Source organism: Camellia sinensis, chromosome 1 (genome assembly GCF_055761805.1).
Source record: "Camellia sinensis isolate YWXY chromosome 1, ASM5576180v1, whole genome shotgun sequence".
Lineage (NCBI taxonomy): Eukaryota > Viridiplantae > Streptophyta > Magnoliopsida > Ericales > Theaceae > Camellia > Camellia sinensis.
The window spans coordinates 190,784,908-190,803,868 of record NC_138961.1 but is presented as its reverse complement, the minus strand read 5'-3'; the positions used below and the strand labels follow the sequence as shown (position 1 = coordinate 190,803,868).

Sequence of the window (18,961 nt, the reverse complement as noted above, 5' to 3'; positions counted from 1 at the left end):
AAGTGTAGGTAATCAAATGGTTGCCAGTATTACCGCCGGAATATTGCCACTAAAGGATTTTCAAAGTTTTGAGGGTAGATAGGTTTTGAATGAGAGATTTAGGGAAGATGGATGGGTGGTGGTGGAGGTGAGTGCTCTCATAAATTCTAATTCATGATGTAGTAGGTGTGTAGGTTTAATTGTGAGATGGGGGTGCCCCGAAATTAATGATGTCATTTTTAATAATTTTATTTGAGATTATTATGGTAATAAAAAAAAGTTTAAAAATTAAAAGGGTTTAAAATAATTTATGGAGTGCTAATAACAGCACTCTTTAAAATTTATATTAAAAAAAATTACTAAATATGAAAATAAGGCAATTTGTAGGCTACAACTAAAAGAATTCTTTCTAGTTTATTTGTGTTAAAGTAATCCAGTTGTTGAAAGAAAATGGAAAAATGTTGTTATGTTGGCACATTTTATTGTCCTGCCCCTATGATTGTCAATTATTAATAATTTACCACAGTTTCTCTTGAAATTCAAGAAACTCATGCAATGACGAAGTTGCTTTGTATGACTAATCCAATTTATATTTTACTATTTTAAAATCATCATTTTCTAGTTGAAAATGCTCAAATCATCATCATTTAATAAAGTCCTGGTGTGAAATTATTAAGTTTAAAAAGCAAAGTAAACTCTAGCTATCCCTCCATCTTAAAAAAAAAAAAAAAAAAAATAGCTATCCCAAACAATAGGTGCCGTTTGGTAACACTTATGTTTTCAGTTTTCTGTTTATATTAACAAAAATTTTAAAAACTCAAATAAAAACTTGTTTGGTAAAATTTTTGATTTATAAATCAGTGGTCTCAGTTTATAAATTTAGCCAAAAAATGAAAACACAAAAAATGTGTTTCCATTTTGAGTTTTCAGTTTTTTTTTTTTTTGCCACCCAACACTAGCCACCACCCGCCACCATTTTCCACCACCGTCTTCCGCCGCCACCACCACCACCACTACCCACTACCCACCACCCACCACCCACCTGCCATCCACCCGCCACCACCCACCACTCACCACTACCATCCACCGCCCGCCACCACCACCTACTTGCCGCCACCACTCACCACCCACCTGCCACCACCACCATCCACCACCTGCCACCACCAGCCACCCATCACTCACCCGCCGCTACTACCTACCACCCACCACCACCACCACTACCATCACCCACTACCCACCCACCTGCCACCACCACCCGCCACCCACCACCACCACCCACTCGTTACCACCTATCACCCGCCACCGTCACCCACCCACCACCACCATCCGCCACCTACCCGCCACCGTCGGCCATCCGCCATTCACCTACCACCACCACCTACCACCCGTCACCGCCACCACCACCGCCACCACCCGCCATTGTCACCCACCACCCACCATCACCCGTCACCACCCGCCATCCGCCACCCACCTGCCACCACCATCCACCACCCGCCACCTTTACCACTACCACCCACTCGTTACCACTCACCACCCGCCACCGTCACCCACCCACCCACCATCACCACCCGCCACCACCTAGCACCACCCGCCACCGTCACCCATCCACTCACCACCTACCTGCCACCACCACCACCACCACCACTCCACTCGCTACCATCACCCACCCACCCACCACCACCAACTACCCACCATCCACCGTCACCACTTTCCATCACCGTCTTCCGCCACTACCGTCACCCACCCACTCACCACCACCTACCCGCCACCACCACCCACCTGCCACCACCATCCACCACCCGTCACCACCACCACCACCAACTCGCTACCACCCGCCACCATCACCCACCACCACCCACCACCCACTGTCACCACTTTGCACTACCGTCTTCCGCCACCACTTGCCCCCACTCGCCATTTCTCACTCTTTTTTATATTTTAAATTTTTTTTAAACATTTTGTCAATTACCAAACGCGTTTGTAGTTTATGTTTCTCTAAAAATAAACAAAAAATAAACAAAAACCAGTTTATAAAATTTTTGTAAATATAAACTGAAAACGTAAACATTACCAAACACATTTTAGGTTGAAAATGCTCATTTAATTTCAAAAATCAAATCTAATGATGTGAAATTATTAAGTTTGTGCAATTATATTGACCAATGGAATTAAAAATGGAATATAAAAGGTAATAATGCTCATAGGCTTTGTTTGGAAAGTTGACTATTTAACTTTTTAGCTATTTTCGCTTGGCTAAAATTATTGTATTTAGAAAGTTAATTTTTTTTTTTTTTGTAGTTGATTTGATAGTTGTGAAAGAAAAAATAAAATGATTATGTATTGAATGCGATATTTTATTTTATTAACTATTTTAACTAATTTTTTTAATGAGTTATTTTAATCCAACCGTCTTCCCAAACAAGACCTTAGTAAAATCTTATTGTCCTAAATAGTTATATCTAACTGTTATGTGATCCTTGAAATTTTTGATTTTTGATTTTTGATTTTTTTTTGTTGTCTTTTACAAAATTTCATATTCAGGTCTTGCTTAACTTTAAGGGGAAAAAAAATGATTCTAAATGTATATATTTTATTAAAAATATAAATATAAAGTTAAAATTAAAACATTTTCAAATTTAAACAATAAAACACATAAAGACACACACACACACACACACAAACATTAATAATAATATTATTAAGGTCTCGTTTGAGAACTAAGTATTTTAGTCAAAAATTCATTATAAGTTGTTATATCACTGTCTTTACTTTTCTATATATCATTTTATAAAAAATCAAAAAATTACTAAAATAATTTATACTCAAACTTAATTTTTCAAAAACGACAATGCTACGTAGCTCAAATTTTGTGGCTCAAAAGTAGCTCAAATGGCCAAAACGACGTCGTTTTGGCCATTTTTATGTTATAATGTTATATGCATATTTCAAGGTAGATATAAGGCCAATTTATCCTTATATAATCACACAATTTCATTGTATTTTAGGAATAATATAAATATATTTTTTAAAATTTATTTAAAATGCAAGTCGTCTATTGTAATTTTAAAAAGTATAAATATTTTTTTATCAAAATTTTTTATTTAACAGAATTAATAAAAAAATAAAATTTTTAATTATTCTTTCATATAACAAAAAAATTACTTGAATTATTGATTAAAATAATAATTTATTAATAAAATAAATAATTTATTATGCGATTAAAAATTTGAAACATCATCAATTGATGTGGGATCCATAAATTATAAAAACATACAATTTTAATTTGAAAAAAACTTGCCAATAGGCATGTTCCACTATAAAAATGTACAAATTTAGACCACGTTCATTTGGAATGTGGGTTGGCTTTTTAATTTTTCAACTATTTTAGCCTGGGACTAAAAATTTTTGTTTGGGATAGACTTTTTGGTTTTTTTGACTTTTGTGAGAGAAAATGAAATAATTACAGTTTAAATGTAACATTTTGTCTTATTTGACTAAAAAACCTATCTTGCCTTTTTGTAATTATTTTATCTAAAAAACCCTTGTTTAGCTTATGCCAAACGAGGGCTAAGGATAAAAGTGAAATACAAGTTCAAACTTCATTAGGGTTCGTTTAGGATGTGGGTTGATTTTTTGACTATTTTAACTTGGGGCTAAAAAAATCTTGTTTGGAATAAGTTTTTTGAATTTTTTTGACTTTTGTGAAATAAAAAATAAAGGTTGTGTTTGGCTATGTGTTCCCAACACATTTTCACCCACTCATTTGAGTGTAGTGTTTTTTTTGAACTTTCAAATTATAATTTCACACATACTTTTGAAAACTCCTTTTCAAGCAGAAAAATTTGACTAATCTGGTTGTACTATAGGATGTCCCTCGAACGTTCGACCGGTTGACCGGAACAGTGTTCATTTTTTTTTTTCCTTCTTGGGTACATGTTATTTTTATGTTGTAAATAAAAAATATTTTCGAAATTTTTTTAATTTTTATATGAGCTTTGAATAGGATATTGGATTGTGTGTTTGCTTATGAGTTATAAATTTTTTAATTAAATAACTTTTCTAATTTTAAAAACTCAGAATTTCCTTCAAAACTCACAACCAAACAAATTTTTCACTCTCAAATCGTAATTCTAAAACTCACAAACTCAAAATACAACTCTATTCTCAAATCATATTTAGAAAATTCTACCAAACGTTACCGAAATGATTATGGTTTGGATGTGACATTTTGTTCCATTGGATTAAAAAACATATTTTGTTTTTTTTGACTATTTTAACAAAAAAAACTCCTGTTTAACTTATGTCAAACGAGGACTATGTAAATTTCTTAAGTTTATGTGCATATAAATCAAACATAGATGTGACACAATTTTCTTATAAAGTAATACGAGGAATATCAAATTTTTTATCAAATAAATAACTAAATATTTGACATAAACCCACACCCATATAAAATATTTAATTATTTATTTAATAAAAAATTTAAAATTTATAACATTTTCCTATTACAAAAATTACCTATGAACTGTTATTTTTAAATCATCGGAATATGCACTGCCACAGAATCACGAGTTCAAACTGTGCAGAGAGAGAGAGAATCTCATCCCAATTTTCACTTTCCACTCCAAAAGAGTGGTTTGCAGATGGATCAGAACAGAGTGTGCAGACAAATAACAACAACAAAACAACAACAAAACCGAACAACCATCTTTTCATGAAAATTTTATATTATGTTAAATTACATTATATCCTAAAAAAAAATTATATAAAATTAAAAGAAAAACACAAAACATCATCAAAACCCATGTGATGTGATAAAGAGTGTAATAAAATGTCAAAATAAATGTTGATAAACCCATTAAAGAAACAAAAAAAAGGAATCAAAGCTCGTCTCTATTTCTTGAAAGTGATTCCCTTTTATTGGCATTCAATTCTCATTTCATCCATTCCTTTCTCTCTTTTTCCATTCATTCACAGCTTGTATGTGACATTTTCTTCATTCAACACAGATCCATCTCTCTCTCTCTCTCTCTCTACATTTCCCCCTTTTGTCCCTTGTTTTCTCTCTCATTTTGTCATACTGGGTTTCAAGAAAATGGTGGGTATACAATCTCCAAGGATCTCTGGCTGTTTGGGTTCCTTCGATCTCTCAACTCTTTCTTCTTCGCTTTACTCTTCAGACAGGTCTTCACAATGAAGCTAGGTCAGTATATATATATATATACATTTATGTATGCTTAAAATGGTAAATTTAAGTTTTTTGTGTGTTAGTTCTTTATTTTATTTATTTATTTTAAAATAATTAATTAAAATAATGGGTTAAGGTTGGATTTGGGATTAGTATGACTTTAAGTCAAATCTACAAAAAGTTGCTTGACAATGGTTTTGATTTCTTTTGTGGAATATAAAAAATGTCTGAATTTCTATAACTGCCAGTCTACCATTTTAGTCTGTTTTGCATAGCTATGCTCAATCTTTGTTTCCTATTTTGTTTTGTTTTGGTTTATTTTAAATGGTTGAACCCATGAAGTGATGGGGGGCGAACAAATACAGACCAAAGGAAGAGACAGAAAACAAATAAAATTATATGAAACAGTTGTCATGGAACAGTTGAAAATATGAATTATTTGTCAACTTTAGCAGAAAGTGAACTTTGGGTGACAATTTGTTTTTTGAGTACGTTAGTCTTGTTTTTTCATGTTCCTAATTGATATAGACATCCAGTATTTTTCATACCTGTTTTATGACCACTGACAATTGTTGGCTCTTCAAAAGAAGTAAACATTGAAATGGGTTTAGAAAATGATTTGACAAACTTTGAACAGTTTTATACTTTTAGTTGAGCTTGTAAAATATATCAAGATAACTGAAAAGAACAAAAATAACCATATTCCACAAGCATATAATATAATTTGCAAATTGGTTTTAATGTTAGAATTTACCACTCACCTACTACCTCCACTATATTTCTCCACACCTACCACCTCCACTATACCACTCACCTACTACCTCCACTATTTTTCTCCACACCTACCACCTCCACTATCACACACTCCACTACCATCTTCTCCTCTATATATAGGAGTTGTAATATACAGAATATATCAATCTTGTAATATAACAATCATCAATCAATCAATAATACATAAATTCTTACATGGTATCAGAGCGAGGTTAACAACTTAGTACTTCCGCTTCACCGGCGGGCGGCAGCCTCGCCTTGGCCGCCCGCTGGACCTCTACACATACCTTGATCACTCTGCATGTGCTTCCTCCACAGCTCCGAATACCAGAAAGTTCTTCTTATAAACCCGGTCCTCTTGCCTCTACTCCGCCCACGTCCTCTTGCAATCTCCGGTGGGAAAATAACATTGTATACTGGACCAGTGGACGCCCTTCTCAATCAATCCTCCGAGCTATTCTCAGCTCTGATGGAACCCTGCAACTTCTTGATCGATCACAGATCCAAAGTGGTTTGGTCTGTGTTTGGAGAAGATCACAATGATTCAGATGTGAAACTCCGGTTTCTGAGGCTAGATGTCGATGGAAATCTTCGGCTGTACTCTTGGCACGATGTTTCAAGGTTATGGAGACCGGTTTGGCAAGCTGTTGAGAATCAGTGCAACGTCTTTGCAACCTGTGGCCTCTGTGGCATCTGCATCTTCAATGCATCAGGCTCCTCTGTTTGCAGCTGTCCATTTTCCTCTACAATGGAGTCTAACTTGGAATGTTTGGTTCCATATGGGCAGGACTGTATGTCTGGTTCCTTCATGACTACATACGAGCACACCTCCCTGTATGGGGTTTACCCACCAACTGAAACAATCACACGAGCAAGTTTGCATCAATGTAAGCGTTTGTGCCAAGAAGATCTAGGAGCCCTCGTCCCAGCAGAAGCCCCAAGCCAAACAGGGCATCACCCTTGCCGTCACCACACACACCGTTTAGAGAGAGAGAGAGCCCACTTAACAAAACAAACATAGGAAAGTCCAAAGAATCAAACCCAGCTTATCAACTTTCTTTTTCTTTTTATTATTTTACTCCATCTTTTGATTTCACCAGCTACATATGCACAACCACCCACATGCCTTCTCTCTCTCATCTTTTCACTTTCCAACCCACTTTGCATCCACCGCCACTTTCCCCACTTTCTATATTTTATATATATATATATATCTCTTTTTTATTATATATTAAAAAAAAAAAAAAAAAAAAAAAAAAAAATCATCTCTCCTCCGTTTAATTTCACACTCCATTATTTTTATTTATTTTCTCCAACCCACTTTCCTTGTTTCCCCCATCTTTCATTTTTGATTTTAAATATATTTTTATTATTTCTTTTCTTTATTTTTCTTTCCCATTATTTTTAATCTCTTTCCAATTCCATTCATCCCATATAGCTTTGCACACCAACCATATTTTATTCATCTCAGGGATCAACCCCGATCCCAATTTTACACACAACCAAAAAAAAAAAAAAAAAAAAAAAAAAAAAAAAAAAAAACACATAGCTTTGTTTTCTTTTCTGCAGCCGGCCACACACCGACATTCCTTCTCTACTCTGCCGCCGGTCTCTTCTTTTTGCCTCCGTCCTGGGCGGTCCTTGACGATGCTGCCTCCGTGCTTCCTAGGCCACCCAGCCAGTTGCCTCCTGCCTGCTCCTCCACTGCAGCATATGGCGGCCCTCCAAATCGGAACATCACGGTGGCCTTCCGCTTCAGCTCCTTGTTTTCTGTCTTTAGCACACTTATCTCTGCTCGCGCATCCTTATACATGCGTTGGAGCAGAGCCAGCTGGGAGTTTAAATGCTGCACCTCATTTGTTCTACTCTGCAGCCGGTTCGACAAGTTTGTGACCGCCGTCATGCTTTCCACACATGCCTTCAGAGTATACTGATTGGCCTCCACATCCGACTGCACCGCCATTTTTTGCTCCACCGACCGCATCGGAAAGTTCAATGGAGCAAAACCAGAGGTGTTTGGTTGCGGTTCACTGGACACCGCACCAGTTATTTCTCCTGTGGGCTCGTTCAGTTCTGGAAAGAGCGTGAGCAGGTTCTGGGTAGCTGGACGGGAAGACGAGGCCATGTTTTTTGGGTTGCTAAGTGTTTCAGCGAAATAGCAATTTCAGACTGGTAATGTTCGGAAGGGTTGGTGACAGAATGGCAACAGAGTGTTCCAGAATCTCTTTCTCAGAAACGGGAGAGTTTTTTCAAAGGTTTTTCGGCGGTTTCAGACTGGTTTGCACAGCCTCCGCCTCAACCTTGGTTAAATAGTCGAGGCAGCCACGCGCATCGCGCGCCTCTTACCACCAGCCGACAAACGGGCACGCAAGCCAAGGCGCCCACGTGCCTCGCCATCATGTCCGGCACACCTTTTGATGAATTGGGCACGCCTTTTGATGGCACGCCTTTTGACAAAATTGGGCACACCTTTTGAGGGTGCCACTTTTACAAGGGTCCGACAAGACTCTATAAACTGTCCCGACATTTGATACCGGTTAGCTTTTTTAAGGGTCCGACAAGACTCTGTAAACTGTCCCGACATTGATTCCGGTTAGCTCCTTTATGGGTCCGACAAGACTCTGTAAACTGTCCCGACATAGATTCCGGTTAGTTTCTACAAGGGTCCGACAAGACTCTGTAAACTGTCCCGACATTGATTCCGGTTAGTTTCTACAAGGGTCCAGCAAGACTCCGTAAACTGTCACAACATTGTCTTCTACAACGGTCCGACATGACCCCATAAACTGTCTTCTACAACGGTCCGACATGACCCCATAAACTGTCTTCTACAAACGGTCCGACATGACCCCATAAACTGTCTTCTACATCGGTCTGACACCACCATACAGTGTCCTCTACAACGTTATGACACCCCATACAGTGTCTTCACCAACGGTCTGACACGACCATACAGTGTCTCCTATCTTTTTTTATTTTTATGTATTTTCTTGTTTTGCTCCTCTCTCCAAACTCAAGTTGGTTAGTTTCTATCCTCCTTGAGTTTGCGGGGGGCTGTTAGAATTTACCACTCACCTACTACCTCCACTATCTTTCTCCACACCTACCACCTCCACTATACCACTCACCTACTACCTCCACTATTTTTCTCCACACCTACCACCTCCACTATCACACACTCCACTACCATCTTGTCCTCTATATATAGGAGTTGTAATATACAGAATATATCAATCTTGTAATATAACAATCATCAATCAATCAATAATACATAAATTCTTACATTTAAGATAAGCAATTTTCTTCAAGGACTTAGAGGAAAGCAATTAGGAAGGACCCAAAAAACTCATGGTATGCAAAAAAAGAAAAAGAAAAAGAAAAAAAGAAGTATGTTAAGAGTTCAAGTAAATATGTGAAATTAGAACTTAAAGATTTGGAAACAAGCAATATATGGACCAATGCCACCATTTCTTTCTAGTGGACTGCCATGAGCAAAGAAATGAATGTCCTATGAGACAGTCAGTCTCTGGTTTTCTTGGAAATTTGGAAGGGCCTATTGTTTGCTAGGGCATCTCTCTCTCTCTCTCTCTCGATATCTTCTCCCATCCCAGTTTTAGGTTCTTTCTTTGGTTTCCTTTTATTCTTAGCAAATTCTGCTCTGTGAAGCAGATTCTGCTCCCCAAGTTCTGTAAGACACAAGGGCATATCTATTGTATTGTATAGATGGTTCATTGGTTAAGAAACAATATATTCAAAAAATGTGTAGGCGAAATGAGCATTAGATTTATAAGTGCTGTTACATTTGAAGACAGAATGTGAAATAAACAATTGTCCAAAAAGTGAGTGTAGTTCAAATGAGTTGCTTGAGACTTTGAGGGATCTTATGAAATGAATGAACTAGTGCTAAGTTAGAAGTGACTCTGAATTGAAGTAAAATATGAAAAAGTTGACTGAGATAGTTTGGCCATGTGTAATGTAGATAAATTAATGCAGTAGGACAAAGGAGTGATTTAATCCATTGTACTATGTGTTAAAATATATTAGTGTTAGTATCTTTAGTATATTATGTACATCTAGTAGTGTTAGTCATAATTGTTAGTGTATCATTATGTCTAGCTTTCATAATGAGTGTTCCCCCTTTGCTTTATGCTTTCAGTGCTAATTGGCACCCTATGTATCTTTTCCTCTCTATAAAAGAGAGTGCACATCTCCTTGTAATATATACAATACACATCAATCAATAATATAATTCTCTATTTCTCTTTATACATTGAATTTTAACATGGTATCAGAGCTATAAGATTTAGACCTATATTTCTTTCTCACCGGCGGGCAGTCGGCCGGCAACCTTGCCTTCACTGCCCGCTGGAGTTTTCTACACATACCTTCACTCCGCTGCATCTTCAACTCTCTCTTGAAATTCAGGGAGAAAGACAGACACACACACATGGGCTAGTCTCTCATGTGTGCAATCTGTATGTCTCAGCCGCCTCAAGCACCGCCTACGGCGTCGAGAGAATTTCGTGATTTCATCAATTGTTGTTTGCAGAGAGATCCATCCCAGAGATGGCCTGCCGGAAAATTGTTGAACCACCCTTTCATTACACACAACACCACCACCCCCGGTGCTGCTGCCGCCGTGAATAGCAGCAATCAGGTTCATCAGCCTCACTGTTCGCTGCCAACACCACTCCATCAAGGTTCGCCGCCGACACCACCCCCTCCCTTCCTCATTCTTCCATTTGGAGAGCTCATGGTGTCGCTGAAGCTTCAGAAGCGGCTCGCCGCCAGCGTCCTCAAGTATGGCAGAGGCAAGGTTTGGCTTGATCCCAATGAAGTCAACGAGATCTCCATGGCCAACTCTCGGCAACCCGTAAGGAAGTTGGTAAAGGATGGCTTTGTCATCAGGAACCCAACCAAGCTTCACTCACGATCTCGTGCCCGCAGAATGAACGACGCAGATTCACGGCCTGTGGTGGTCTTCTCTACTATGAGAGCCATGTTTGTTTAACAGCAAAAACACAAAAAAAAAAAAAAACAAAAACAAGTGGATCTGACACTCCACTCTCACCCACGGCACTCACAACCCACACTCACACACACACCCACGGGATTGACAGACACACATGCACTTTCTGATGCCAACATTTTTTTTAATCAACCCCACTCCACTTTCTCTTATTTTAATATATCTCTATATATATATATATATCTATGTTTATTTTATTATATTGCACAGACCATCATCCTCTTCTCTCTCTCTCACTTTCACGCCCACGGTTTTGATCAAACCCAGCATATAGTTTCCAAGCCACCCATGTGGGCTTGTCCCCTCTTATTATTATTATTATTATTATTATTATTATAAAAAAAAAAAAAAAACAGGCAGACGACGAACTTGCACACCACACTCCTTTTATTCATGTCGGGGTTCCCCCCGTTCACAATTTTACATCCAAAAAAAAAAAAAAAACCACACAAACAAAACAACCACACCCACAGGTGGGATTTTTCTTCTCTACTCTGCCGTCGGTCTCTTCTTCTTGCCTCCGTCCTGGCCGGCCCTTGACGGTGTTGCCTCCGTGTTTCCTAGACCACCAAGCACGTTGCCTCCTCCCTGCTCCTCCACTACAGCATATGGTGGACCTCCAAATCGGAACATCACGGTAGCCTTCCGCTTCAGCTCCTTGTTTTCAGCCTTTAGCACACTTATCTCTGCTCGCGCATCCTTATACATGCGTTGAAGCAGAGCCAGTTGGGCGTTTAACTGCTGCACCTCATTTGTCCTACTCTGCAGCCGGTGCGACAAGTTTGTGACCGCCGTCATGGTTTCCACACATGACTTCAAAGTATACAGATTGGCCTCAATATCAGTTTGCACCGCCATTTTTTGCTCCACAGACCGCATAGGAAAGTTCAACGGAGCAAACCCAGAGGCGCTTGGTTGAGGTTCAGGGGCCACCGCACCGGTTCTCTCTCTTGTTGACTCGTTGAGGTCGGGAAAGAGAGTGAGCAGACCCCGGGAAGACGAGGAGGCCATTTTCTGGGCTACAAAGTGTTACAAAGTTTCTCTTTCCGAAAACGCAGAGTTTTTCAGAGAAGGGTTGGTTACAGAGTGTTTCAAGATTTGCAGCTCTTAGAGACAAGCTCTCCGAGAGTTCAGAGGTTTCAGACTGGTTTGCACAGCCTCTGCCTCAACCTTGGTTTAAATAGCCAGGGCCGATCCGCGCATCGCGCGCCACTTGCCGACAGACGACAAAACGGGCGCGCAAGCCAAGGCGCTCACGTGCCTCGCCATCATGTCCGGCACACCTTTTTATGGATTGGGCACGCCTTTTGATGGCACACATTTTGACAGATTGGGCACACCTTTTTGAGGGTGCCACTTTTACAACGGTCCGACATGACCCCATAAACTGTCCCGACATTTGATTCCGGTTAGCATCTCCAACGGTCCGACATGACCCCATAAACTGTCCCGACATTGATTCCGGTTAGCATACAGTGTCCTCTACAACGTTATGACACCACCATATAGTGTCCTCTACCACGTTATGACACCACCATACAGTGTCCTCTACAACGTTATGACACCACCATCCAGTGTCCTCTACCACGTTATGACACCACCATTCAGTGTCTTCACCAACGGTCTGACACGACCATACAGTGTCTCCTATCATCTTTTATTTTTTATGTATTTTATTATTTTGTTCCTCTCTCCAAACTCAAGTTGGTTAGTTTCTATCCTCCTTGAGTTTGCGGGGGGTTGTTAAAATATATTAGTGTTAGTATCTTTAGTATATTATGTACATCTAGTAGTGTTAGTCATAATTGTTAGTGTATCATTATGTCTAGCTTTCATAATGAGTGTTCCCCCTTTGCTTTATGATTTCGGTGCTAATTGGCACCCTATGTATCTTTTCCTCTCTATAAAAGAGAGTGCACATCTCCTTGTAATATATACAATACACATCAATCAATAATATAATTCTCTATTTCTCTTTATACATTGAATTTTAACACTATGTGTGTCTACAGGAAGAGCTTCACCGCCTCAATATTTTCTACTTTTGTTCTACATATAAGCAAATAAGGATGTGCGCCTGTCTAATTCCATGGTGCATCCTATTACATACGGAGCCTTCTCTTCTGGAGATTGGAGTTTTCCCATCTCGTCTTTTGTGTTCTCCCATTCTTTTGTCTTCAAAATATTTATTTTTAAAATCATCTCTTATTTCCCTTTTATGAATCGCATTTCTTGACCTAGATTATCAACAGATTTTACAACCATTAGTTCTAGTGCTGTATTAATTGGATGGCACTCTGCCAAATATGATTAATTTGTTGAATATAGAAATTAGAGTACATAAAATCTTTTTATTTTTAATATTTATGTATATAATTTGTGATTGTGTCAATCACTGATTTAGTATTGTTTCATTATTTATATCGTTTTTTAAATTGTATCATAAATCTATTATATATATATATATATATATATTTGGCCTCTACCTCATTCATGGGTAAGTCAAATCATTCTTTTCATCTTTTTTGGTATCAGAGCCAGAGCACAGAAACCCTAGTTCTTTGCCCAGCCACTGTCTCATCTTCTTCCTGCTTCCTTGAGTGCCAACAGTCTCCTTCCAGCCCTTTGTTTCACTTGACAGCCCCACCTAGCCAGCCTAGACCCCTCAAAACCACCTACCCAATCCTCTACACCCCTCGACAGGCTGCCTTAGTGCTGCCGAGTGTCTTGTTGGCTATCAACCAGGGTGTTTTCAACCGCTCTTCTAGGACAGTTCAATCCCTATTTTTTTCCTTTCTAGGGTGTGATGCTGATGTATTAAGCACTTTTTGGCCTTTTTATTTAGTGGACTACCAGATTTGTTCAGTAGCATTTATTTGGACTAGCCGTTTAGTTTTTTCCGGCTTCTTGTATTTTTCTGGACTATGTTGCTGTGATTTTGTGTTTTCTTGCCCTTATTAATCCACCGTGACTGACCCATCCCATGTTGTTCCAATATGCCCACCAAACCATTACCTGTGACTTATGATTTTTCTTTTCTCATCACACTCCTGTTCATCACATTACGAGTGTGGTGTTGAATGAGAAAAATTTTGCTGCTTGGGGCCACTTCCTTAAACTCTATTTAGGGGGAAAGGGAAAGGCCCATTGGCTTTCATTTTTTATTCAGCCTGCTGTGACTAATCCTACATGTCCCCAGAGGGATATAGATAATTGCACTATTCTAGGATGGATGTTCAACTCCATGGAGGACCATATTTACCACATGTTTCTTTATTGCGACACTATTTCGAGTCTTTGGTGTGCCTTGTCTCAGATGTATGCCCATGCTCATAATGATGCTCGTATCTTTGAGCTTTATCAAGACATTGCTCGTGCCTCCCAATCTGCTTTGGGTATCTCTATGTCAGAGTTCTTTGGATACCTTTAGGCTCATTGGGAGGAATTGGCTCAATATGAGCCCTTGACTGAGTTACCAGTAGACGCCGCCGTTCTTGCGTCCAATCGCCTTGCCTGCCAGCACACTTACTAGTTTTTGATGGATTTAAACTCTGAATTTGAATCTCTTTGAACTCAAATTTTAAACACATCGCCTGTTAAAACCTACCATCACCTACTTCACCTACTACACCTACCACTACCTACTACCACCTACTACACACCTACCACTACCACCTACTACCACCTACTACCACCTACTCCACTACATCTCCTATATAAGGAGCCCCTCACCATTTGTAATTGATAACATTATATCAATCAATAATACATTAATTTTTTACATGGTATCAGAGCAGGTTTAGAACCTAATATTTTCGCTTCACCGGCGGGCGGCAACCTCACCTTAGCCGTCCGCTGGACCTCAACCAAATTCCGCTAAAGTTTTCTACACGCCCTCACTCCGCCGCCGTATTTCACCGCCGCTCATCTTCCTCCGGCCAAATTCCTCTCAAACTCCATGTCTTTGCCACTGCTAGGCAGTCGGTCTATGCTTACAGGAGTAAATGATGTCAACACCTCTGTATCAAAAGGAACTTGTGATACTGTCCATACACAAGTAGATTATGACACCACTCTGGAAGACTTAGTTGCTCAGGTGATGGTTCCTGTAAGATCCCCAGCCGTGGCACTTATTGTCACTAATGCCTTGATGTTGCGTATGCCTTTTGAAGCTCTGGCAAAAACATGTGAGGCTGATAGATCTGCTTTCGACATGCCCTTACTGCTATTTGTAGCCCTTGTAGGGGCCACAGTTGGAGGACTGCTTGCAAGACACAGGAGAGGAGAATTGGAACGGCTGAATGAGCAGTTGCGCCAGATCAATGCAGCACTAAGAAGGCAAGCAAAGATCGAGTCTTATGCCCCCACTCTGAGTTATGCTCCTGTTAGTGGTAGAATACAAGAAAATGAAGTAATTGTTGATCCAAGGAAGCATGAATTGATTTCCCATTTGAAATCTGGAAAGAATTTTCTGAGGAATCAAGATCCAGAGAAGGCATTTGTGGAGTTTAACGCTGCTGTGGCTGTTCCATCGCCATGGGAAGTACATGGCTGTGGTTGTTCCAAACAGATTCATCTCATCTCTCTCTCTCATCTTTGATGTGGTGCCCAAGGATGTCAACACTGCTGTGTTGTTTTTGAGAAGAGTCAGAAAACTTGCAACGAAATTCCTCTCTCTCACTTTACTTTTTCAAACCCACAGCTCCTTTTTCTTTCACCACATGATCCCCTTTCTTTTCTTTTCTTTATTTTCCACTTTCAAACCCACAATCCTTTTTTTAAATCAACCCACTCAACTTTCTTTTATTTTAATATATATCTATATATATATATGTTTATTATAACATATTGCACAGATTCACAAACCCATTTTCTTTTCTTCTTTTCTTTCTTTATTTATTTCTTTCTTTTCATTCCTTTATTACATCTATACCCATATCCATTATCACACTCTTTCTTTATTTATTTCTTTTAATCACCTTTTGCACCTCCCTCACCGACTCCCTCACCACAAAATAGAATTTTTATTTATTTATCTTATCTTTTTTTTTTGTGTTCCATTTTTCACAATAAAAAAAAAAAAAACAAAAAACAAAAAACAAAAAACAAAAAACAAAAAACAAAACACAAAACACAAAAAAAAAAAAAAATATATATATATATATATATAGCTTTGCACACCAAACCATATTTTATTCATCTCAGGGATCAACCCCGATCACAATTTTACACAAAAAAAAAAAAAAAAAAAAAAAAAACACCAAAACACAAACACCCAAAGATTTGTTTTCTTTTCTGCCGACGGACACCCACCGACCTCACTTCTTCGCCTATTCCGCCGGTCTTTTCTTCTTGCCTCCGTCCTGGGCGGTCCTTGACGGTGTTGCCTCCGTGTTTCCCACTCCACTGGGCACGATCACTACTCCCTGCTCCTCCACTGCAGCATATGGCGGACCTCCAAATCGGAACATCACGGTGGCCTTCCACTTCAGCTCCTTATTTTCCGCCTTTAGCACACTTATCTCTGCTCGCGCATCCTTATACATGCGTTGGAGCAGAGCCAGTTGGGCGTTTAACTGCTGCACCTCATTTGTCCTACTCTGCAGCCGGTGCGACAGGTTTGTGACCGCCGTCATGGTCTCCACACATGACTTCAAAGTATACTGATTGGCCTCAATATCAGTTTGCACTGCCATTTTTTGCTCCACCGACCGCATCGGAAAGTTCAACGGAGCAAAACTAGAGGCGCTTGGTTGAGGTTCACTGGCCACCGCACCAGTTATCTCTCTTGTTGACTCGTTGAGGTCGGGAAAGAGAGTGAGCAGACCACGGGACGAAGAGGCCATATTCTGGGTAGCTGAACGGGAAGACGAGGCCATGTTATGGGTTGCTGAGTGTTTCAGAGAACGGTTGGTTACAGAATGGCAACAGAGTGTTCCAGAATCTCTTTCTCAGAAACGGAAGAGTTTTTTCAAAGGATTTTCGGCGGTTTCAGACTGGTTTGCACAGCCTCCGCCTCAACCTTGGTTAAATAGCCGAGGCAGACACGCGCATCATGCGCCTCTCGGCGCTCGCCGACAACATGGGCGCTCCTTTTGATAGGCACGCCTTTTGATGGCACGCCTTTTTATGGATTGGGCACGCTTTTTGATGGCACGTCTTTTGATAGATTGGGCACACCTTTTGAGGGTGCGACTTTTTAAGGGTCCGACAAGACTCTGTAAACTGTCCCGACATTGATTCCGGTTAGCTCCTTCATGGGTCCGACAAGACTCTGTAAACTGTCCCGACATTGATTCCGGTTAGCTCCTTTATGGGTCCGACAAGACTCTGTAAACTGTCCCGACATTGATTCCGGTTAGCTCCTTCATGGGTCCGACAAGACTCTGTAAACTGTCCCGACATTGATTCCGATTAGCTCCTTTATGGGTCCGACAAGACTCTGTAAACTGTCCCGACATTGATTCCGGTTAGCTCCTTCATGGATCCGACAAGACTCAGTAAACTGTCCCAACATTGATTCCGGTTAGCTCCTTTATGGGTCCGACAAGACTCTGTAAACTGTCCCGACATTGATTCCGGTTAGCTCCTTCATGGGTCCGACAAGACTCTGTAAACTGTCCCGACATTGATTTCGGTTAGTTTCTACAAGGGTCCAGTAAGACTCCGTAAACTGTCACAACAACTGTCACAACATTGTCTGCTACAACGGTCCGACATGACCCCATAAACTGTCTTCTACATCGGTCCAACACGAGCCAGTGTCTTCTACATCAGTCTGCCATAAACATACAGTCTTCTACAACGGTCTGACACGACCATACAGTGTCTCCTATCCATTTTTTATTTTTCAGATTATTTTCTTGTTTTGTTACTCTCTCCAAACTCAAGTTGGTTAGTTCCTATCCCCCTTGAGTTTGCGGGGGGCTGTTAAAACCTACCATCACCTACTCCACCTACTACACCTACCACCACCTACTACCACCTACTACACACCTACCACTACCACCTACTACCACCTACTCCACTACATCTCCTATATAAGGAGCCCCTCACCATTTGTAATTGATAACATTATATCAATCAATAATACATTAATTTTTTACATCGCCCATGCCATTCCTTTATGAGGCCTTTGCCACCATTAATAGTGATGAACGTCGTTGACGTCTGGTTCTGCACACCACTACTCCAGTGACTCCTGTTTTATTTGACCATATGGCCCTTTCCGCAAACTCTAGTTCCTGGGGTTCTACTGGTTCAGTTACCTATCATCGTTGTGGGGCTCCTCATCATGTTAGGGCTCACTGCTTCAAATTTCATCCTGAGATGAGGCAATGATCTTCTCTCGCCCTCATGGCTCTGGCACACCTCGCACTGCTGCTTTAGTGGAGGCCTCTCAAGCTTCTGGGTCTTCGAGTATTCCTATTTTACAGCAGTTACAGACTCAGATTGGCCAGCTTTAGACTCAACTTGGGACTTTGACTACTAGTTCTTCTAGCCTATCCTCCTTTACTACTGCTACTCTTGCTACAGGTACTTTTATTGCTTTTCATGTTCGGTATGCTAGTCCCTCGTGGGTTTTGGATTCTAGGACTAATGATCATATGATGGATAAGTTTTCCCTTCTTTCATCTCCAGTTCCTACTACTATAGACCAATCTGTTTGTCTTGCTGATGGGTCTTTCTCCTCAGTTCGTCATAAAGGTCAAATGTCTTTATCTCCTGATATTACTCTATCCTCTGTTTTGCATATAATCTACTATTCATTAGTTGGCTTGCCAAGTCCTTCGATTGTGCTATTATTTTCTTACCTTCTTCATGTTTGTTACAGGACCTGAGTTCAAAGAGGATTTTTGGCAGGGTATATGAGCGCGATGGACTTTACTACTTTGGAAATCCACCAGACCAACCTCTTTCTCCTTTAGCTAGTTTCCAGGTGTCTGTTTTGCTTGTTTCTATATCTTGTGTTTTTCATGTTCAAACTTTAG

The 18,961-nt window shown here is 39.9% G+C and overlaps 1 protein-coding gene and 1 pseudogene across 9 annotated transcripts in view; both read left to right on the top strand.

Moving 5' to 3' along the window:
* Positions 1 to 4,742: 4,742 nt before the first annotated feature.
* The window catches only part of LOC114317077 (uncharacterized), a 38,517-nt gene continuing 24,298 nt past the window's right edge, over positions 4,743 to 18,961 (top strand). For 2 of the 8 annotated variants that reach the window (XM_082923634.1, XM_082923640.1), the window contains exons 1-2: positions 5,044 to 5,182; positions 18,805 to 18,909. Coding sequence is in view for 4 of the 8 variants with exons in the window: in XM_028263768.2 (XP_028119569.2) it covers positions 5,173 to 5,182 (10 nt within the window). In the remaining 4 variants the exon portion in view is untranslated. Of the gene's footprint in view, positions 5,183 to 18,419; positions 18,507 to 18,611; positions 18,678 to 18,804; positions 18,910 to 18,961 lie in introns of those variants that run through there. The other 6 variants (XM_082923637.1, XM_082923644.1, XM_028263768.2 and 3 more) reach the window with 6 other exon arrangements.
* LOC145824067 (protein FLUORESCENT IN BLUE LIGHT, chloroplastic pseudogene) lies at positions 13,320 to 16,069 on the top strand (annotated as a pseudogene). Its single transcript, XR_014365926.1, has one exon. The product of XR_014365926.1 is annotated as a protein FLUORESCENT IN BLUE LIGHT, chloroplastic pseudogene (transcript).